Source organism: Bos taurus, chromosome 12 (genome assembly GCF_002263795.3).
Source record: "Bos taurus isolate L1 Dominette 01449 registration number 42190680 breed Hereford chromosome 12, ARS-UCD2.0, whole genome shotgun sequence".
Lineage (NCBI taxonomy): Eukaryota > Metazoa > Chordata > Mammalia > Artiodactyla > Bovidae > Bos > Bos taurus.
The window spans coordinates 32295913-32315309 of NC_037339.1; the positions used below are offsets into that span (position 1 = coordinate 32295913).

Sequence of the window (19397 nt, forward strand, 5' to 3'; positions counted from 1 at the left end):
GGCTTTTTCTGGCTTTTCTCTGGGTCATATAAATGGAATCTCACACGGTGTCATGTATTGAGTCTGGTTTCTTTCATGAGCGCAGTGCGTCTGAGACTCATCCACGCAGTGTTATCAGCAGCTCTGCTCCTTTGTGTTACTGACTAGTATGGAATGTATGGGCATCACCAGGGTGTGCCCACACATCAGCTGATGGGCATTTGGGCTGTTTCCAGTTTTGAGCTATCACGAGTAAAACTGCCGTGGACATTACTGGACAGATTTGTGTGTGGGCTTACATTGTCAATCCTCTGGTCAGCGGTTAGAAGAATAATTCTGTGAGTGCATATTGTAAGAAACTGCCAGTTGTTTTCCAAGTGGCTGTATGACTTTACATTTCTGCCAACAATGTGTGAGCATTCTAGTTATTCCAGATCCTCCTCTTTATCTGCTGCTGTCCGTCTTTTTAAATTTTAGTCAGTCTAGTGCATTTGTAGTGATAAACTGTGGTTTTAATTTGCATTTTCCTAGTAACTGATTTGAGGATCTTTTCATATGCCAATGAAAAGATATTGGCCAATTTGATATCATTTTTGGTGAAATGTTTATTCAAATCTTTTGTCTATTCTTAAATTAGATTGTCTTATGATGGAGTTGTTGAGAATACAAATGATGATAATCTTATTCTGCAGTCCCACATTTAACAGTTGCAATTCTATAAAGAAGTTTTCTTTCATCAGTTGTTATATAACTTTGATGTATAATTTGTACAAGCAAAAGGATAAATACTTGGTTCTTTCTCATTGCTTATCAGTTATACAAACAATGATTCGGTTCCTTAGCATCGTCCAACAGGGACCACTGAGTTTCCTGATGTGATTATTGTTATGACCTTATGGATTGTGACATGTTTTAGGTATCTCTGCCACTACAGCTTTATTTTTTTGATGATTCAATTACCAGGAGGCCTTTCAAGTTGGTTCCCAGTCTTTCTGACCTGACTACTGTAGTCTTTGAAAATTTTACTTTCTGATATGATAAGGTTTTCTGGCTCGGCTTTATGTGTGTCCTGACTGCACAGTAAACAGTGGTCTTGCCCACAGAGTGGTCTGGACTTTGCCCTGGCTTCTGGGAGGTAATATCAATTCTGGGAGGCAACGTCATACCTGATAGAATAGTCTCTGCTTGGGGTGGAGCTGGCCACACCTGACCGTGAGGGCTGCCCATGCCAGAGAGACAGTCTACATGATTCAGGGTGGGGATCTGGGTTACTGGGGCACTGGTGGGCAAGAGACTGAGATCAGTCATGTGAGCAATCTATCAATCATCCTACAGAGAGGAACTCCAGTGAAAACTTTGGACACCTGAGGCTCAGGGTCGCTTCCCTGGTTGGCAGAATGCCAAGTACACTGCCATAGGTTGATGCTGGTTGTAGGGTTGGGGGGTCGTGGTAACTGTCCTGACTCCATGGGGGGTGGGCAATAGCAACTCTGTGTCTGGAACCTCCCCAGACCATGCCCTTTGCATTTCTTACTTTGGCAGATTTTAATCTGTATGCTTTCCTTGTAATAAACTGTAACCGTAAGTATAATAGCTTTCTGTGAATTACATGAGTTTTTCTAGCAGATCACTGAGGCTGAGGGTTGCTCTGGGAACTCCCTGAATGTGCAGTTGGCACAGGGAGTGCGGGTGGTGCTGGAGGCTGTGAGGAGGCTGTGCCAGCTCGTGTGCAGGCTCAGCCTCGGATCTGCAGCCAGTTATTTCTCTAAGGATCTCTGGCTCCTGTCAGTGAGACACGGCCTTGTATACACCACTGTAGTATTATATGCCATCTCCGGGTACTGGGGGGTACTCACTGCTACTGAGTGGAAGGTCATTGTTTCTAGGGCTTTTCTGTGGACAGAGTTAGAAAAGCTTATTCCTCTCTCTCTTTTTCACATTATTTATTTATGGCTGCGTTGGGTGTTTGTTACTACGTGTGGGTTTTCTCCAGTTGTGGCAAAAAGGGGCTACCCTTGAGTTGCAGTGCACGGGCTCCTCATTGCCATGGCTTCTCCTGTTGTGGAACTCAGGTTCCAGGGTGATGGGCTTCAGTAGTTGTGGCTCCTGGGCTCTAGGGAGTGGGCTCAGAGCTATAGTGCACCAGCTTAGCTACCCCATGGCATGTGGGATCTTCCTGGACCTGGGATCGAATCCGTGTCCTCTGCATTGGCAGGTGGATTCTTCACCACTGCGCCATCAGGGAAGCCCTTTCTTTCTCTTCTAAAGTGAAAATCTAGTACAACTTCATAATGGTATTACCAATTAAAATTTAGGGTTATGGATTTTTATGTCTTTAATTTTATATTTGTAGCTTTTATACTAAAAACCTTAGTATCTATAACAAATATTTACTTACTCGCTTTATCCTACTATAGAGTATTTTCAGAATAACAGTATCAACATTATTACTAACAATGTGATGACTAGAGAAACAATTTAAAGTTTCTTTCTAGTTCTTGTCTGTCTTTTGGAAATACAGTCAAGTTTTACAGATCACCTGAAATAGTTCCTCTGTGTGTGGCTAAGCTGTCTACTATATGGCACATTTAGGTCCATTTATTTTATGTTGCTTGATTTTTACGAATTGCCTTTTCCCTCCGTTTCTTTGACTTTAACCTTGGTTTGTATCTGATGTAGGCCCTGTTCTTGTAAGAGTCAAATCCAGACACCTAGCTTGTACTCCCATCCCATTTTTACATTTGACACTGTTTAACAGCACTCCATTAGAGTGAATTTTAAATTGTAGATAAAACATCTAAGTCAGCATATTTATTGGATGCAAATGCTATTGCTAAAGTAACACTTAGAAGAGTAGATGTGGTTTTTAAGGTTAAATTCTTCCTTTGTTTATATTAAGTTTTAACAAGCTCTGTTTAGTAAAAAAAAAAAAAAAAAAAAAGCAAAGGTTAAACTTTTGTTGTACACAGCTGAATTGTCACAAAACCAAAATACTTAAAATTAGAATTTTTACAAGTAAATTTTAATTTATTGAGGACTATAATTAAGTCAGAAATTCTTAAACAACGAACACGGACGTAATATTACTCGCACTCTGGTGGCCTCAGGCACAGCCAGGTCGACCCATCTCTCGGGGACTTGTGGGTGGGAGGGTGTTGACACCATGACAGGTGTTCTTGGCCCGCACCCCTCTGCCCACTGTTCCTTGGCCACAGCACTCAGCAGTGTTCTTCCTCCACCACCTGTCTCTGGGTGATCGCCTCTACACCCATGGTTCTACATTCCCTCTGCATGCTAATGCAAACTTTTCTCTTTAATGTATATTTACATATCTTTACATTTTTAGGATGATGACTCAAGTACTTACCAGCCCATTGGTCCCATTGTTTCTGCTCTTGTTTTCCCACGTTTTGCCTCTTTCAGCAGCTCTTCTATCGCTTTCCTGGTGGGAAAAAAAGGAAGAAATTTGAGAGGTCGTCACCCCACTATATTCTGAAAATCTATATATCCCACATATGTGACTCTGGGAAAGGAACAGCTTTAGAGGCATAAAACTTCAAAATTGGGGGACAAATTTTAAAAATGTTCTTAAATGGTTGACAGTTTTGAATACATAAAAATTAAAAAGAAATCCTTTCCATAAAGAAGAAAAACAATGAAGAAAAAATTGAAGGCATCAACCCTTCCCTACCCACCAAGAACTTCAACTCCTTTTTATCTGTTTCTCCGTATTTACCTCCAGGTTTCTAACAGTATTCTTTCAAACTGTTTCACCACCCTCTTAGTCCTCAGCAGATATATCTGGCTATTTTTATATTAACATAACTTACATATGTTTTAATACACTCCTATTAATAGTGAGATCTTCAGAAAATGTCACTTCAGCTAACTCAGCAGCTGGATGCTTTCTGGTCCATCCTGGGAGGGCCCACTGATGGGCTGATGAAAAACAGAAACACGGACCAACTTGCCCACTTCTCACCCCTGGACTCAGACCAGGGGTCACAGCCCAGCCCCTCGCTGTCAGAATACTAAATGCAGCTGGTCGCCACACAGCCTTCTTCCATCTCCTTAAAATAATAATATATCCTACTGATGTGATCTGAGGGCTTTGCCTCATAGGGCATTTCAGGAAAATTTTATCCTGTCTGGCTCCAAAACAGAGATCCCTACTTCACCCTTATAGATGTAAACAAAAAATAATAGTAATCAAAGGGTAAAAATATTCCAAATGCACCCCTACCTTCCCATCAATTAGAGCGGTAGTTTTCAAAAAACCAACAAACAAAAACAACTAGGAAGTCAGTCATCCTTGTATCCACACGTGTCTTCCCTCCTGACAGCAGAAACACTGAAAATCATTAGGGAGAGAACTTGCTTGTGCAGGGCCCCAGTCATGAACAAACGAGCCAGGATGCATTCTCCCATAAAAACTGGTAAAACGTCTGCCTGGCTTTCTATATGCGCCTATGAAAGCCACTTTGTGTGGTGATACAGTGGAAATGCCATCCATCTGCAGGAGACAATGCTCAGTCAGGACCCTTGTCCAAATCCTGAAGACCCATCCAGGCACTTTCAAGAGGATGTGGTTGGATGTGATTCTTCTGTGGTTGTCATTCCTCTTAAAACTGTCTCCAGCGCTGCTGTTAACCTGATCTGCCACAATTAAGGATACCTTCTGCTTTATGATAATAGTCCAAGAGAAAAGAAGGTATGAGTATGAGAAGGACCACCTGGCATGTACCAGCTCACGAGTGATGGGAGGTGGTGACAGGTGGGCCGCGACGCAGGCCCAGCAGGCTGCCTGTGACTGGGGCGGACCTGGTAATTGCAACATGGAGCAACTCATGTTGCTACGAGCTCTACAGTTTACAAAGTACTGCCCTATCTGAACGTGACTATGTAGTTGTCAATACCAGTTTTCAGATGAGGAACAAGGTAGTGGGGACACAGAGAGCAGGAGGAAGAGGAACAGAACAAAAGGTCCAGCGTGTTTAAGGCTGCCTGCCTCTATCTGCTTGTACTTCCTGTCTCCTCCACAAGCATGGCAAGACCTGGAGAAGCTGTTTTCTCTTTATCATTAAAAGGCACAAAATAAATGGAAAAGAAGAAAAGGGATCTGACAGAGCTGCCACTGCTTCACACTCATTCAGAGAGCTGGAGAAGGGGAGGAGGGACCCTGGGGGCTCAGACTTGGTCCTGGGAATGCGGACCTTCTGGCGCCTCACACCCCTGACTCCTCACAATCTCCTGCTGCAGGGCTTTCCTTCCGAACAGGAAAACGACAGCTCCCAGCTGTCCTGTGTTTTGTCCTTGAAATAACAACATCACCTTCAAAATCAAGGAGGAAAAAAAAAGTCAAGTATTTTTCCTCACTCCTGTAGCCTCTGCTGTTTTCCCTAGAACTCTTGACTAACGAATTCCTGGGTAAGGAAATAACAAAGTCAGTTCCTACTGCACAGTATCATAGAGGCCAGATACTGAAATGATCAAAGATGACGAAGCATCGGCATCATGAAACAAGATAGTTTTTAATGAGATCGTGAAGCAGGAGTTATAAACTGCAGTTAAAGTATAGGAAAAGCAAACAGGAGAATATACAAGAACTAAGTACAAGGAGAACTTGAACAATGAAATTTCAGACACAAAATTAAGTGCCATAATTTTTATACTTAGATCATTTACACATCCTAAAGGCTTCTTTGTAAAACAAATTCATTGTATGAGAACAGACAGTGCAATGGAGACAAGAAGTCCAAGGAAGCCAGATCATTAAACAGACAGCTTTCTGGGCATAGGAACAAACTGCAGTCAATTTTCGATGATCCATGTGTGTATCATCCATGGCCAGTTTCCATCCGAGTGCGGCTTCCTCAGGCCTGTCTGTTCATTCCATTAGCCAGCTGGTACACGCTTACAGAATGTAAACTGATCATAATAGCGGCTTAAATAAAATCCAAGTGGGGACGCAAATCTGGTGCAAAATCGTCTTAAAGTCCAAAGTCAAACAAATTAGTTTTGAGTTTTATCTGGATCTGTGTTCCTTTTTATTCACATAACTTGACTGAATGTTAACTGTGTCAGTATAGACAAAGGGTATATGCCCTTTGGGCATGCCCTGGGCATGTTTGTATGCCCAGACAAAAGGCGAGATATTCAAGGCAACTACAAGGAAACAATAGAAGTTAAATAATGAACACAAGAAAATGAGATTTTAAAAGAAGTAATACCAGAGAAGCTAAATATCAAGTAATTGCTCAAAAAAGACATCTGTACATACTTTCTTGAGAAATGGTGAAAGAAAGTGTTACGGACTCAGACAAATGCTTGAGTAATCTGATTTAACATTACAAATACTAGTCAGTCTCCAAGTATAACTATTCCTCATACTGAACAAAGTCAAGTCATGAGAACCTCCAGAACACTGACCTGAAATCCTGAGACAAGCAAGCAAATGGAAACTTGGCTCGACTGGGAAACGATATTTCCTTATGGCAAAACCTACTGCATTCATGCTGATAAGAAGATCTTGACATGCTCATGTGTCTTTTCTCTTTTGATCACTTGTGGCTCAAATCCTTCCTGGACTCTGAGGCAGTATCCGCTCTGAGGTCAACAGGGCATAGCCCCACATCGCCACAGACCCCACTGTTTCTTCACTTGAGGACACATGTCGGAACACAAGGAGGGTGTTTCCTGGGCTGGGAGCTGCCCCGGCAGCGGACTCGCATGTGTCTGTGATACTTGGGGCTGTGCAGGTTCAAGGAGACTCTCCTTTGAATATCAACATACTAGATAAGCTCTTAACATGCACCCCAGGAATATGATGAAAACTGACAGTGGACCATGTATCTTACACTTCACCCTCACGACTGCTCTAAGAGACTACTATTTCAGTGATAAGGGGAGGATAAGAAAAACTGGAGAAACTGGTGCTGGGACGTGAACCCAGGCAGTGACTCTTAGCTGACTCCAAGGCTAGCTGAGGTGTGGGAAGGCGAGACCCCTGCCTCACGCAGCTCAGCTGAGCAAGAGGAAGCAAGGAGAGGGGTGGCCGCACGTGTTCTGTGCTCACGACAAGCACTGCTGCCGTGAGGGCGAGCTCCCGGCCCTTCACCTGGACGTGGACCTTCTCAAACGTCCACACCTCCCCATCCGGGGTGGCCTCTGAGGGTGGGGTGTTATTACTGTGAGATGACTTCTTCAGGTGACATGGGGACCAATTCCTAATAGTTTATTTTTTTAGAGGGAAACCTGATTTCTCAGTTCACAAAACATCTCACCACAGGAATCACCTCATCGTCAAAGTAGCATTTCTACAAATATCTATTCTTAAGTCCTGATTAAGAAAATACAGTGAAAATACACACACAGAAAATACAGCGACTCATTTTCAGTTCCAATTATAAGACTTAGTTAAACGTGCCATGGTAAGCTGTGTATGGGGTTTCCCCAGTGGCTCAGCAGTAAAGAATCTGCCTGCCAATGCAGGAGACTGGGGTTCCATCCCTGGATCGGAAGATCCCCTGGGGAAGGGAATGGTAACCCACTCTAGTTTTCTTGCCTGGGAAATCACATGGACAGAGGAGCTTGGTGGGCTATAGGCCATGGGGTCGAAAAAGAGTGGGACATGACTGAGTGACTAAACAACAAATCGTGTGTGTTATGAAGAAAAGCAGCTCTTACTGGAAAAACTCTGTGGAGATGGGATGGGGATGGCAGAGAACTACCTTAGAAATTAGTCAGTTCTGACTAGAAAAGCCCATCAATCACACCATGCCAGGAACAACATGCCTGTTCAACAGGTCAGTTAAGCTTAAAAGTATATACACCTTCCACAGAAAGACTAGTTGGGAGAAATAAACTTGGTCAAAGGACATAAAGTCAAAATAATTATTGAGGTCTCTTACCAAATGACAAACATTTTTGTCATCTCTCACCAAATAGCTGTTTCAAATGCAAAAAGGAAAAAAAATCACAACAGTTGATACAAAAGAAAATATTCCAGTATAAAGCCTCAAAGGTTTGCCTCTACATTGGAATGCTGTCCTTTGATAAACACACCACATACCAGAAACACCACCTCACTGAAAGTGTGGTCTATAAATCACTCTTAGTCCTAAAAGCGTTTCATTTCACACCAGAGACCAAGGCTCTTGTAGACCGTCCTGGACGGCGCTTCAGAGTCCTTGGCTCTTTGCCCTGAATGTGGCCTGTGCGGTGGAAAGCCTGGTCAGCCCGCGGAAGCTGTTTCCTTGAGTGGTGTCAAGGCTGCAGCAGTCTGCCGAAGACAAGCTGTCCACCCCTTGTGGATGTCTGATTCATCAAGTGATTATAAACTATCCTTGGAGCTAAGAGCCAAGGACTGGAGAAGACAAAGAGAGAACGTTCCAGAATGTGTAGGATTTTCTACTCAATGCCTGCTCTTTAAAAACTGTTTTCATTACAGCGGAATTAAGCAATGTAGAACCCAGGAAGAAAATACTGATGCTTCTAATTCTTAGAAGTCCCGCAGTGCATGATGGGATGGGAGGGAGAGAAAGCCTGTGTTTTTCAGGTAACAGCTCAGGTTCAACAGCTGCCTGGGGCCTTTCAGGACAAGGCAAGAGATGAAGACAGAGGGTACGGCCCACTCCAGGGCAGTGAGTGTTCCCCCACCCTGCCGTGTGGACCTCCACACCCTGCCACCTCCTGAGTGCCAGGAGTGCCCTGTCTTTCACACTCCAGGGATCAAGGAGAACGTTGAGATGGTGCTTCACCCTACAAAACTGGCAGGGAGAGTTTCTGAAAACGAACAGTACACACGCGCACAGACATCTTCCACATCAGTAACTAAATGCGAGGATCTACAGTACAAAATAATTTATTGAAAACAGCCAGTATGTTCTTGTAAACCCTCTAGTGTCAAGTTTTCAAGTTGATTTTCAGGGGCTAATGTATCTAACAATGTATTTAAGTAGGACAAGGCAATTTTAAAACCCATTAAAAAAAAAAAAAACAAAACTTATTTAATATACATACAAGTGCTTTGGGGGAAAACTCTAGAGTCCTATAATACAGTTCATGGAATTGAGCGGTTAGACACACAGACCTAACGTGGGGAGTAGTGTCTTGTTGAGGAAAATATTTTTTGAAGTTCAGTGTACTACTTAACTTAGATGGCTCTCTGGATAAAGCCAAGGAGATTATGGTTTAGAGGTTAAGAACTTGCCTAAACTAGTTACCTGATATTTTTTTGGCGGGGGGGGGGGGGGGGGTTTAATTCACAATTATTTGATTCACAATTATTGTCTTCTCCCTAGAAGCTAGATGGCATGTTTGTCATCCTGGGGAGAAATTAGGACAAGACAGACCGTAAGTCCAAGGTCATTACCTTTGGAGTGTAACACTGCGAGGACCAGCACTGGCTGCTATTCAGGTGTAGTTCTGACTGAAACTCACCCAGCCTGGAAAATGTTACTTGAATAATTTGCTATGATTGCTTAGTCATATAAAAATGGAAACCTATGTAAAAGGACCTAAATTAATAACTTCAAAGCATGACAAATCAAAAGCTTTTACTGTGGAAACTGTGTTTTACCTTGGAGGACAGTGTGGTACGGTGGGAGCTAGCCCCACCAGCCGCTGGGTGCTCTGGGCCAGTTGAGGACCTTCTCTGAGCACCTTTCCTCTCCGTGAAAGCAGACTAAGCCCTGTTCACAGAGGCGTTAGGAGAACTCAAGAGATGAGACGTGTAAAGGACTTTCTTTGTATTGATGTTCCTTCGGAGGGACAGGGCTCACTTAGGTATCTGAATTTGCCACAGCATTTTTATTTTAATCTCAATTATCTCCTTCCATTTATTCTCTGTAAAGAAAAACTTCCAGAATGTTAATTTTTATCTGCTGCACAATTCCGGCTTTTTGTTTTGTTTTTAAATATTTATTTATTTGGCTGCACTGGGTCTTAGTTGCTCCTGGGCCTGTGGAATTTTAGCTCCCCAACCAGAGTTCAAACCTGTGTCCCCTGCATTCCCAGGTGGATTCTTGACCACTGGATTTCCAGGGGACATAATTCTGTTTTGATGAGAAGCTGAGGGATTGTTTATCAATGCAAAGAATATGAAGGAAATTCTATCTTCCTGTGGTTAATGAAGTGGGAGGAGATTTTCTGTGTACAGTGTACCTGATATCAAAATCACCAGCCTGCTTGACAGAGCTCCCCAAATCCTCTCATGACACTGAGTGAGATTTTAAGGGGCCGACAGGGAGATGGGCAGACCCAGCGGGCACACAAAGCCCTCACACGGCCATGACCGATGAACTCCCTGACCAGAAGCATGTAATATGAAAGTGTCCTATCCCATGTGTACAAAAAGAAAGCTGGTGCTCCTGGTTCTTCAGCCTTTCCAACAGTTCAGCGTGTTCACTGGAGAACTACGTCTGCTCTGTGCAAAGCCGGGAGCTGGACAACTCCCCGGAGGACGTGACTAACACGGGGACATGCTCTGGACAGTTCACCCTTCAGAGCAGAACCTCTCACCTGGAAAGTTCAGACTGAGCAGAGTTACCTTGATATGTTCTCTACCACATCTCTCGACACTCTTAGAAGAGGGAGTCAGCGGTTCCCTCTTCTTAGGTCTGAATCAAGGACATGTTCGGGTCACCTTAAAAAAATGAGGACACAGCCACAATGCGTGGAGAGAGGGTGATTCCACTGCTGCCCTCACTGACTCTGTGACCTTGTCATCTTGGTTACGTCATCTGTAAAATGAAGATATTTCTACTACCCTTCTAGAGTTTATATGAGGATCAAATACAGTTATATAATTACTCTGTAACTATAAAGAACTGAACAAATGTAAGGTTTTAAGAATAATTTTAACTGTGGGTCTACAGTATCAATTGTTACATTAAACTGTTAACTAAAACACAAAAATACTATATAATAGCATCTATCAGGTGCATAGTAATTAATAGCAGAACATATTATCTCACTGACCCTCAGAAGAACTTTTAAAAGCTATTGTTCCCTTTATCCGTTAGACCAGGAAGGCTCAGGGAGGCTCCCTCGTCCGGGGTCAGCGGGTCAGGGAACACCTGGTCTGACCTGGACAGCTCTGACTCCACATCCAGACAGCCTTCAGCTCACACACACCCTGATTTTATCCCATCCATGAAGATGTTTTCTACATTTGAGGATGATCAAGTGCTGCTTTGTCGGACACGACCGAGCGACTCAACTGAAGTGCTGCTTTGGTGTAACATTGATTACAAGTTAATGTATTTAAAGATGATGCCCATGAAGTTTGATAGTAAGGAAAATGATGTTTTCATGAACCAAGTTTTGTGCGTTCAGTCTGTCAGTCATGTCCGACTCTGCGAGCCCATGGACCGTAGCCCACCATGCTCCTCTGACCATGGGATTTCCCATGCAAGAATTCTGGAGGGAGTTGCCATTTCCTCCTCCAGGGGATCTTCCCGACCCAGGGACTGAACTCCCATCTCTTCCGTCTCCTACATTGGCAGGTGGGGGGTTCTTCACCATTGTGCCATCTGGGAAGCTAGGTTCTTGACCAGATAGTCTCTAACTCAAGTGACTCTTTTCACGGTTAAGGTTAACAGAAAACAGCCCCATTTCCAACATGTTTCAGCTTGAACTTAGAAGTCAACAAGGGTTACTTGTCAACAGTGCCATCTCTCAAACTGACCTCTTGGAACATAAACTCCAGCAGAGCTTTGCTGTCTTCCTGTGAACCTGTGGGAGGTCTGCAGGAAACACCATGGACACAGACAGCTGGACCTCAGGGCTTGGGCTGCCCTGCGTTCATATCCACTTACTAGCTGTGCAGACTCAGCACAGTTACTTAACTTCTCCAGGCCTCAGTTTCTTTTTCTATAAATGGGAAAAACACCATCTACTTTGAAGGAGATTTAAACTGGTTTTTCCACCTGGCTGGTCTTCTTACTTTACAGTCACTGTTACGTGTCTGCTTTTGGCTAGCAATAAGCCTAGCTGGATTCTTCATGTCCTGGCTTGCTATGAAGCACACTGCCCTCAGATGGGGACCAACTTATTACAACAAGAAAACAGAAAGGGAACCCCTGACTGCTAGAAGTCTGGGCAGCAGGCGGTGACACACCTGTAGGCTGACACTTTTAAAGACTGACATTTTCAGTAGAATAAGTTCTTTTCTCTTCTAGTTTTATTAAGATATAATTGACATGCAGCACCATATAAATTTAAGATGTACAATGTACTGCTCTGACTCATATACATCATCATGAAACGATGACCATAAATTCAGGGAACATCCATCATCTCATACAGAGGCAATGTTAAAAAAAAAAATGGAAAAAATTTTTTTCCTTGTGATGAGAACTCTTAGGATTTACTCTTAGTAACTTTCATATATAACACAGCATTGTTAATTATTGTTGTCATGCTGTACTTACATCCCTAGTTCTTATTTATCTTATAACTAGAATTTTGTACCTTCACCGCCTTCATCCAGTTCTCCTCCCCTCACCTCCTGCCTCTGGAAACCAGAAATCTGATCATTTTTTTCTGAGTTTGTTTTTGAAGTAGAATTGATCTACAACACTATGTTAGTTCCTGGCATAAACACAGTGATTTGATATTTTTAAACATTTCAAAATGATCACCATGATAAGCCTAGTTGTCATCTGTCACCAAAGAGAGTACATAATTACTGACTGTATTTCCATAATGTGCATTTCATAATGTGACTCATTCATCTTGTAACTAAAAGTTTATACCTCTTGATAGCCTTCACCTATTTTCTCTCCTTTCCCCAGATCCCTCCTCTCTGGCAATTACTTGTTTTTACTCTGTATCATAACTCCGATTCTGTTTAGTTATGTTTGTTCATCTGTTCTGTGTTTTAGATTGCATATAAATGAAATCACACAATATGTGTCCTTCTCTGACTTATTTCATATTATCTTCTAGATCCATGCATGTTGTTGCAAACACCAAGACTTCATTCTTTTTTATGGCTGAATAATATTCCATTGTGTGTGTATGTACACACACACACACATCTTCTTTACCCAGTCATCTATCAATGGGCACTTAGGTTGCTTCTGTATCTTGGCTATTGTAAATAATGTTGCAATGAATTCATATCTTTTTGAATCAATGTTTTCATCTTCTTTGGATAAATATCTAGGACTGGAATTGCTGGGCTGATGGTAGTTCTACTTTTAATTTTTCGAAGAAACTTCATACCATTTTCCATGGTGGCTGCACTGATTTATATTCCCACTAGCCATGTAGGAGGGTTCTCTTTTAACACATCCTCCACCAGCACTTGTTATTTCTTGTCTTTTTGATAACAGTCATTCTGATGGGTGGGAGGTAGTATCTCACATGGTTTTAGTTTGCATTTCCTGGGTGTTTAGTGATGTGTCAGCAGCAGAATAGTTTCTAATTAAAAGGCCCTAGAATCCCCATTTTTTTCTCATCCATTTGATGACAAAGTACCATGTTTGCCATGTAGACAAACAAAAAACTAGGAGAACAATCATAGAACCAAGTTCTGAAGGCTTAGATTACAAGGTCTGTGGAGAACATAAGTTGGACTCTTTTACTTTCATGGACACTGAACTAGATGAGAATAGTCGCCTTTCTTTATCTTCAGGGAATGAGATGATAATTGATACTTATTTCCCCAACTGTATATTAATCACTTCTGAATAAAAAACCTGTTAAGTATTCCAAGCACCAGGATTTATGCTTAAGTATGCAAGTATGCAGAACACAGTAAGCAAGCAAACCGGGATCTGAAATGATTTTAGATCAGGCATCTCTATGATACGTGACCCTTATCTTGAAATCTAAGCTCCAATTAAAATTCATTCTGAGATCCCATATAATTTACCAAGTGGTGGTGAGACATTAAGAGTTGTGGACCAAGTCCTTTGAAGATCCAAGAGAAAACTGAAGACTCTGTTGTCTTAGTGTGGAGCCAATGTGATGAACATGGCATAACAGATGTCAAATTACAGAATGCGTAATTTAATTCTGTTTAGGTCTTAGGTATGCTAATTTACTGAAAGAAGTGTAGGTTTGGTTTTCCCCCCATTCTGAGGACAGGAGGAGAAGGGGCCGAGGACAGGAGGAGAAGGGGCCGTGGCAGAGGGTGAGCTGTAGGATAGCATTACCACTCAATGGACCTGAGTTTGAGCAAACTCCAGGAGAGAGTGGAGGACAGAGGCCCCGGGTGTGCTGCAGTCCATGGGGCCGCAAAGAGTAGGACACGACTCTGACTGAACCACCACCTGGGGATGGGGGATGGTCACCCAGGGCAACCAACTAGTGATTAGAGACTGGGAACTGTCAGTCCCATCCACAGACCCCTGGGAAGGAGAGAGGGGCTAGAGATGAAGTTCAGCCACCAGGGGCCAATGATTTCATCAGTCGTGTCTGTGGAGTGAAGCCTCAGTGAAACCCTGAAATGACAGGGTGTGGAGAACTTCCGGTTCTCCTTCGATTCTCCAACTTCCGGTTGGTGACTGCATGGAGATTTGAGGAGAGGTGGAGTGCCCAGGAAGGGCGTGGAAACTCCCACCCCTTCCCACAGGCCTTGCCCCATGTCCTTCTTCATCTGTATCCTTTATAGTAAACCGATAAAAGGGAGTAAACGTTTCTCTGAAATCTGTGACCCACTCGAATGAATTAACTGAGCCCAGGGAAAGGGTCATGGGAACTTTCAGCCAGTAGGTCAGAAGCACGAGTAATAACCTGGATTTGCAACCAGCGTCTGAAGCGGGGGTGGGCAGGAGAACCTTGAGGGTCTGAGCGCGCTCTGATACCACCTCCAGGCCGACCGTGTCAGAACCTAACTGCCCGACCGACTGTCGGAGGGGGTGAAAACACACCCTGCAGGCCTCCACGTGCTGTCAGGCCACATAGTGACTGGGGTTTCTGACAATTTCGAACCAGAACAAAGTTGATTTTCAATGGCGAAATAAAACTATGCAACTCTACAACAGTTCACCCTATTAGGTTTTATTCTTTGAAGTGTTATCGATCAGCGAACTCCCCAAATCTGGTGACATGCAGTAGGTGTGTAAAGTGTAGAGCAGGCACTCACAAAACCAGCCGCCACTGCCTTGGGGGTCAGTGCTCACGACTGTGCGACGCACTCAGTGGGAGCCATTTCCTTTCCTTTCCAGACCCAGAGAAAACAACAGAGCCCACTGGGCTAGGCTCAGGTGAGCTCTCTGCACTCCTCTGCCCCGTCAGTGTGTGTGAGATCCGCTTGGTTCCTCCTGTGCAGACTGCTCCACCAGGAGCACCTCCGCCTCTGCCTGCTCCCGTCATGACCACCTTCTGCCTAATGAACTCCTCCCGCCCATCCCAGCATGTGCTCACCTCCGTATGGACAGAAGACGCTAAAGACCATCAACTACCAGCTGGTGGTTTGCAATCCCTGAGCTTATAGTTATCTCAGCCTCACAAATTCAGATTCAGTGCAATTAAAAGTGCAGGATGCCCATCTTCTATTCGCTCTTGTAATGAATGTTTTATACCAACAGGAGGAAAGGTACCAAATGCGCCATGGGAGAGGTGGTGAGGGAGGTCAGCACCTAAGGCTCTCGCGGAGAAGACATCAGAGAGCGGGGTCACCAGGCGTGGCCACCTTCACTGAGCTGCTCCGTGATGCTAACGCCTCAGCCCTTCCTCCCTTGGAAGCCACAGGATGGGCCTGCTTCCTTGCTTGTCGAGAATTCCTTTTCTTCTTGGAGCTTGTCACTGTCCTGGCTGAGTTTGCAAGTGTCAGCTTGTGAGTGTACATGGTCATGTCAGTGTGATCACAGCTTTCCCTCCCTGCCGGGGCAGTCGTGCTCACTCACACTCAAGTCACGCACACACAGTCATTTGTTCACTGGCCTAGCATGAATGAAAGCCTGCTGCCTGCCTGGCCTGTTTCAAGTGCTGGGGACACAAAGGCAAACAGGGAAAGAGCCCTTGCCTTCTGGAAGTCGATGTTCAAGTGGAATTAGACAATAAACAGAGAGATACAGAATATGACGTCAGTTAACGTGAGGACCAGGGAGGAATGAAGCCAGGTCAGGGGACAGACAGTGAGGGCGGTCTGGATGGATGCACATGTGTTATCCTGGAGAAGGCAGCTGTGGGTCGGTGGCCTCTGAGATGGTCTTGGGGATCCCCACCTCCTCGTATTTCTGCCCGTGTACAATCTCCTCCCCCCAGTAGGAGCTGGACCCACTTCTCTCAGACAGAACAGGGTGGACGTGGTGGGCTGTCACTGCTGAGATGGGGTATGAAGACTCAGCTTCCATCTTGCATTCTCCCTCTTTCCCAGATCTCTTGCTCTGGGGGAAGCCAGCTGCCCTGGAGCAAGGCTGTCCCACGTGAGCGAGCTTGGAAATTAATCATCCTTGTTCAGGCCTTGAGAAGCTGCAGCCCAGATGATGCCTTGATTGCAGCCTTGCAAGAAGTCCTGAGTCAGATTCTTCTACCTTAGCTCCAATTAGATTCCTCAGTTGCTGAGTTTTAGGACAGTCTGTTACACAGCAATGGGTAACTGACACAGCGGTCAAGGATGGCCTGAGCAAGTACTCTGGAAAGACAGCCGGGTGAAGACTTGGGGAAGGGGGCTGGTGAAGTCAGGGGCAAGCACCAAGGCCCCGAGATGGAACACTCCAGGCAAATCTGAAAGAAACGGGAAGGCCAGCATGGCCTGCGGTCCCAGCTGGCCATGTGGCGAGAAGAAACAGGCAGGGACCCTGCGGATAGAGACATGCCCAGTTCTAGAAGGCTGCTGTTCTAGCCACCACTGACTGTCTTCAACGCGGCCAACACGACAATGGTAACAGTAATGGCTACTGATTGAGTACTTAAGTCTACGAGGAACTGTGCTGAGTGCTTTAGGGCATTTACACTTCACCATAACCCTGTAAAGTAAGTATTACTACTAGCTCCATTTTACAGATGAGAGGACTGAGGCTCCGAAAGGCTAGGCTGCTCTTCCACACGTTTGCAAGTTAGGAAGCAGTGAAGCAGAGATGACAACCAGGCCCTGCCTTCAGAGTCCTTACACTTCACCTCTACCCAGTCCTGTCCAAAGAGGCCCCTAGGAAGAAAGCCTCTTTCACCCTTAAAAAAGAAAAAAACAAAAACCCAAACCTCCAAACCACAAACTGTTGTTAAAAGCCAGCCGGTCTAGCCCGTCTGACTAGATGCTCTGGGCAGCTTCATCTTCTCTAGGAGCCCTTTGGACAGAACTGTTCTGGGCTTTATCTGCACTTGCTCTGACATCTGACCCAAGTTAGCATGTAAACTAAGAAGAGCACGTGGGTGGTAGCTTTTCTTTTTGACATTTATTAAGAGTCTTACATAGCAAACATGGAATCTATGGAGCACTGGCGGATAAAATACTGATATATTACATTTTATGCAATTCGATGCTTGGCTGGCATATAGCTTGAACCCTGATTCCCCGTCAGTATTCACGTACTTGGCACCAAACCAGGAATCCATCTGCTATGGAACTTACTTTTCCTTCCTGCTTAACCTCTGTCTTACAGCTTAAGGAAGACTGCGTGTTCCATTAGAATCTTAATTTCTTCATGAAAAGAAGAAACAATCCACTTATCTTCGATTTTTACCTATATTCAATTATATTAGGAATGCTATTTTATTTAAACTATCTTTTTTAAAAAAAGCAATGGCTTTAGCAGACTAATAACCTTCCACACTGCTGCTAAGTTGCTTTAGTTGTGTCCGACTCTGGGCAACCCCACAGATGGCAGCCCACCAGGCTCCCCGGTCCCTGGGATTCTCCAGGCAAGAACACTGGAGTGGGTTGCCATTTCCTTCTCCATGCATGAAAGTGAAAAGTGAAAGTGAAGTTGCTCAGTCGTGTCCAACTCTTCGCGACCCCATGGACTGCAGCCTACCAGGCTCCTCCGTCCATGGGATTTTCCAGGCAAGAGTACTAGAGTGGGTTACCGTTTCCTTCTCCAGGGGATCTTCCCAACCCAGGGATCGAACCCAGGTCTACTACATTGTAGGCAGATGCTTTACCCTCTGAGCCACCAGGGAAGCCCAATAATATCAACAGCTAACACTAATTGAAAGCATGCTATATGGGCCAGATACTATCCTAAGCACTTTGACTCTATTATCTAAATTAATATTTAGAATATCCCTGTATGGTAAGTATTGTTATCCCAATCTTACAGGTGAAGAAACTCAGGCACAGAGAGGTCAAACAGCTTGTCTGGGGTAACACAGCTAAAAAGCCTAGCACCGAGACCAAGACTCAGGCAGCGTGATTCCAACAGTGTGAGCTCTTAACTCAGTTATTTAGCCTGAAAAGGGGTGCAGGATTCCAAGCACATTCACTTCTGCTTCTAAGAAAGATGTGCTTCTCTCAAAAATGCTGAAACTGAAATTAAGGTCAACTCTCTTAATACACATACACCCATCCGTGGATCCCAAACTGTGACCATACCCTACTGCCCCACACATTAACTCAAATTCTTTACTATCATTACTAGTAATTAATATACAGATTAAAGATAAATGATATGAATTTGGGTACTAATAAAAACTACACATACATCCAATGCTGAAAGTTTATTCCTTTGAAAAGGTTCATCATTCTGCTTTTTCTTGGCTGAATAACTTTAGTTTATCGCCCAGGAAATTCCGAGTGTATTCTCATTTTTCCACGGTCTCTCCTTTTCTCTGCTCAGGTCGCCACCTCAGAAAAGCCTTTCTTAGATATTCAGAACTCTGAGTGCCTTCTCCCCCAAGCCCATGACTCCTCCACTTCCCATTTACATCACTACCTTAATTACATGATGCATTTATGGATGCACTAGTTCTTTATTTTCTACTTCTGCCATCAGAAAACAAACCATACATGGGACAGCTTGTTCCCTGCTGTCCATCTGGTATCTAAACCATGTCTGTGTCTAAACTGTGCTCATTTTGCCAAACGAATGAATGAATGAATGAATGGCGATGCTCCCTTTGAGGAGAGCCGCGTGGTATGGGCAGGGGGCAGCAAGGGCTGGTCAGCTCACTGCCCAACTTCCTCTCCCCACCCTCAGTGTCCACATCTGTAGCCCTGGAGTCCAGACCTTGTTAAAGGCAGCTCTTCTGACAGGCAGGGAAGGAGGTTAAGGGTGGACTCATTAGCAAGGACAGGTGGGGAGAGGAGCTCACGAATCCCGCTGTGCTGGTTTTGGTTGGGAGGCAGTGGTAGCAAAACGCTGGGCTGAAGGACCGGGGCTGTGCACAGCCTCTCACTTGCTTCCCTGGCAGACTCTGGCTCCACGTTATTTTTTTTTCCAGCAGCTTTCTGGTATCCATCTTTTTACCTCCACATCTACAATGGTACCCTCCTTACATTACACCTGGACTGGTACAAATGCCCC

The 19397-nt window shown here is 44.3% G+C and overlaps 1 protein-coding gene across 1 annotated transcript in view; it reads right to left on the reverse strand.

The window, feature by feature from the left end:
- Nucleotides 1-19397, reverse strand: part of POLR1D (RNA polymerase I and III subunit D) — a 32929-nt gene that overhangs the window by 7482 nt on the left and 6050 nt on the right. The window contains exon 2 of the mRNA NM_001046587.2: nt 3347-3421. Coding sequence (NP_001040052.1) covers nt 3347-3421 — 75 coding nt within the window. The remainder of the gene's footprint in view (nt 1-3346; nt 3422-19397) is intronic.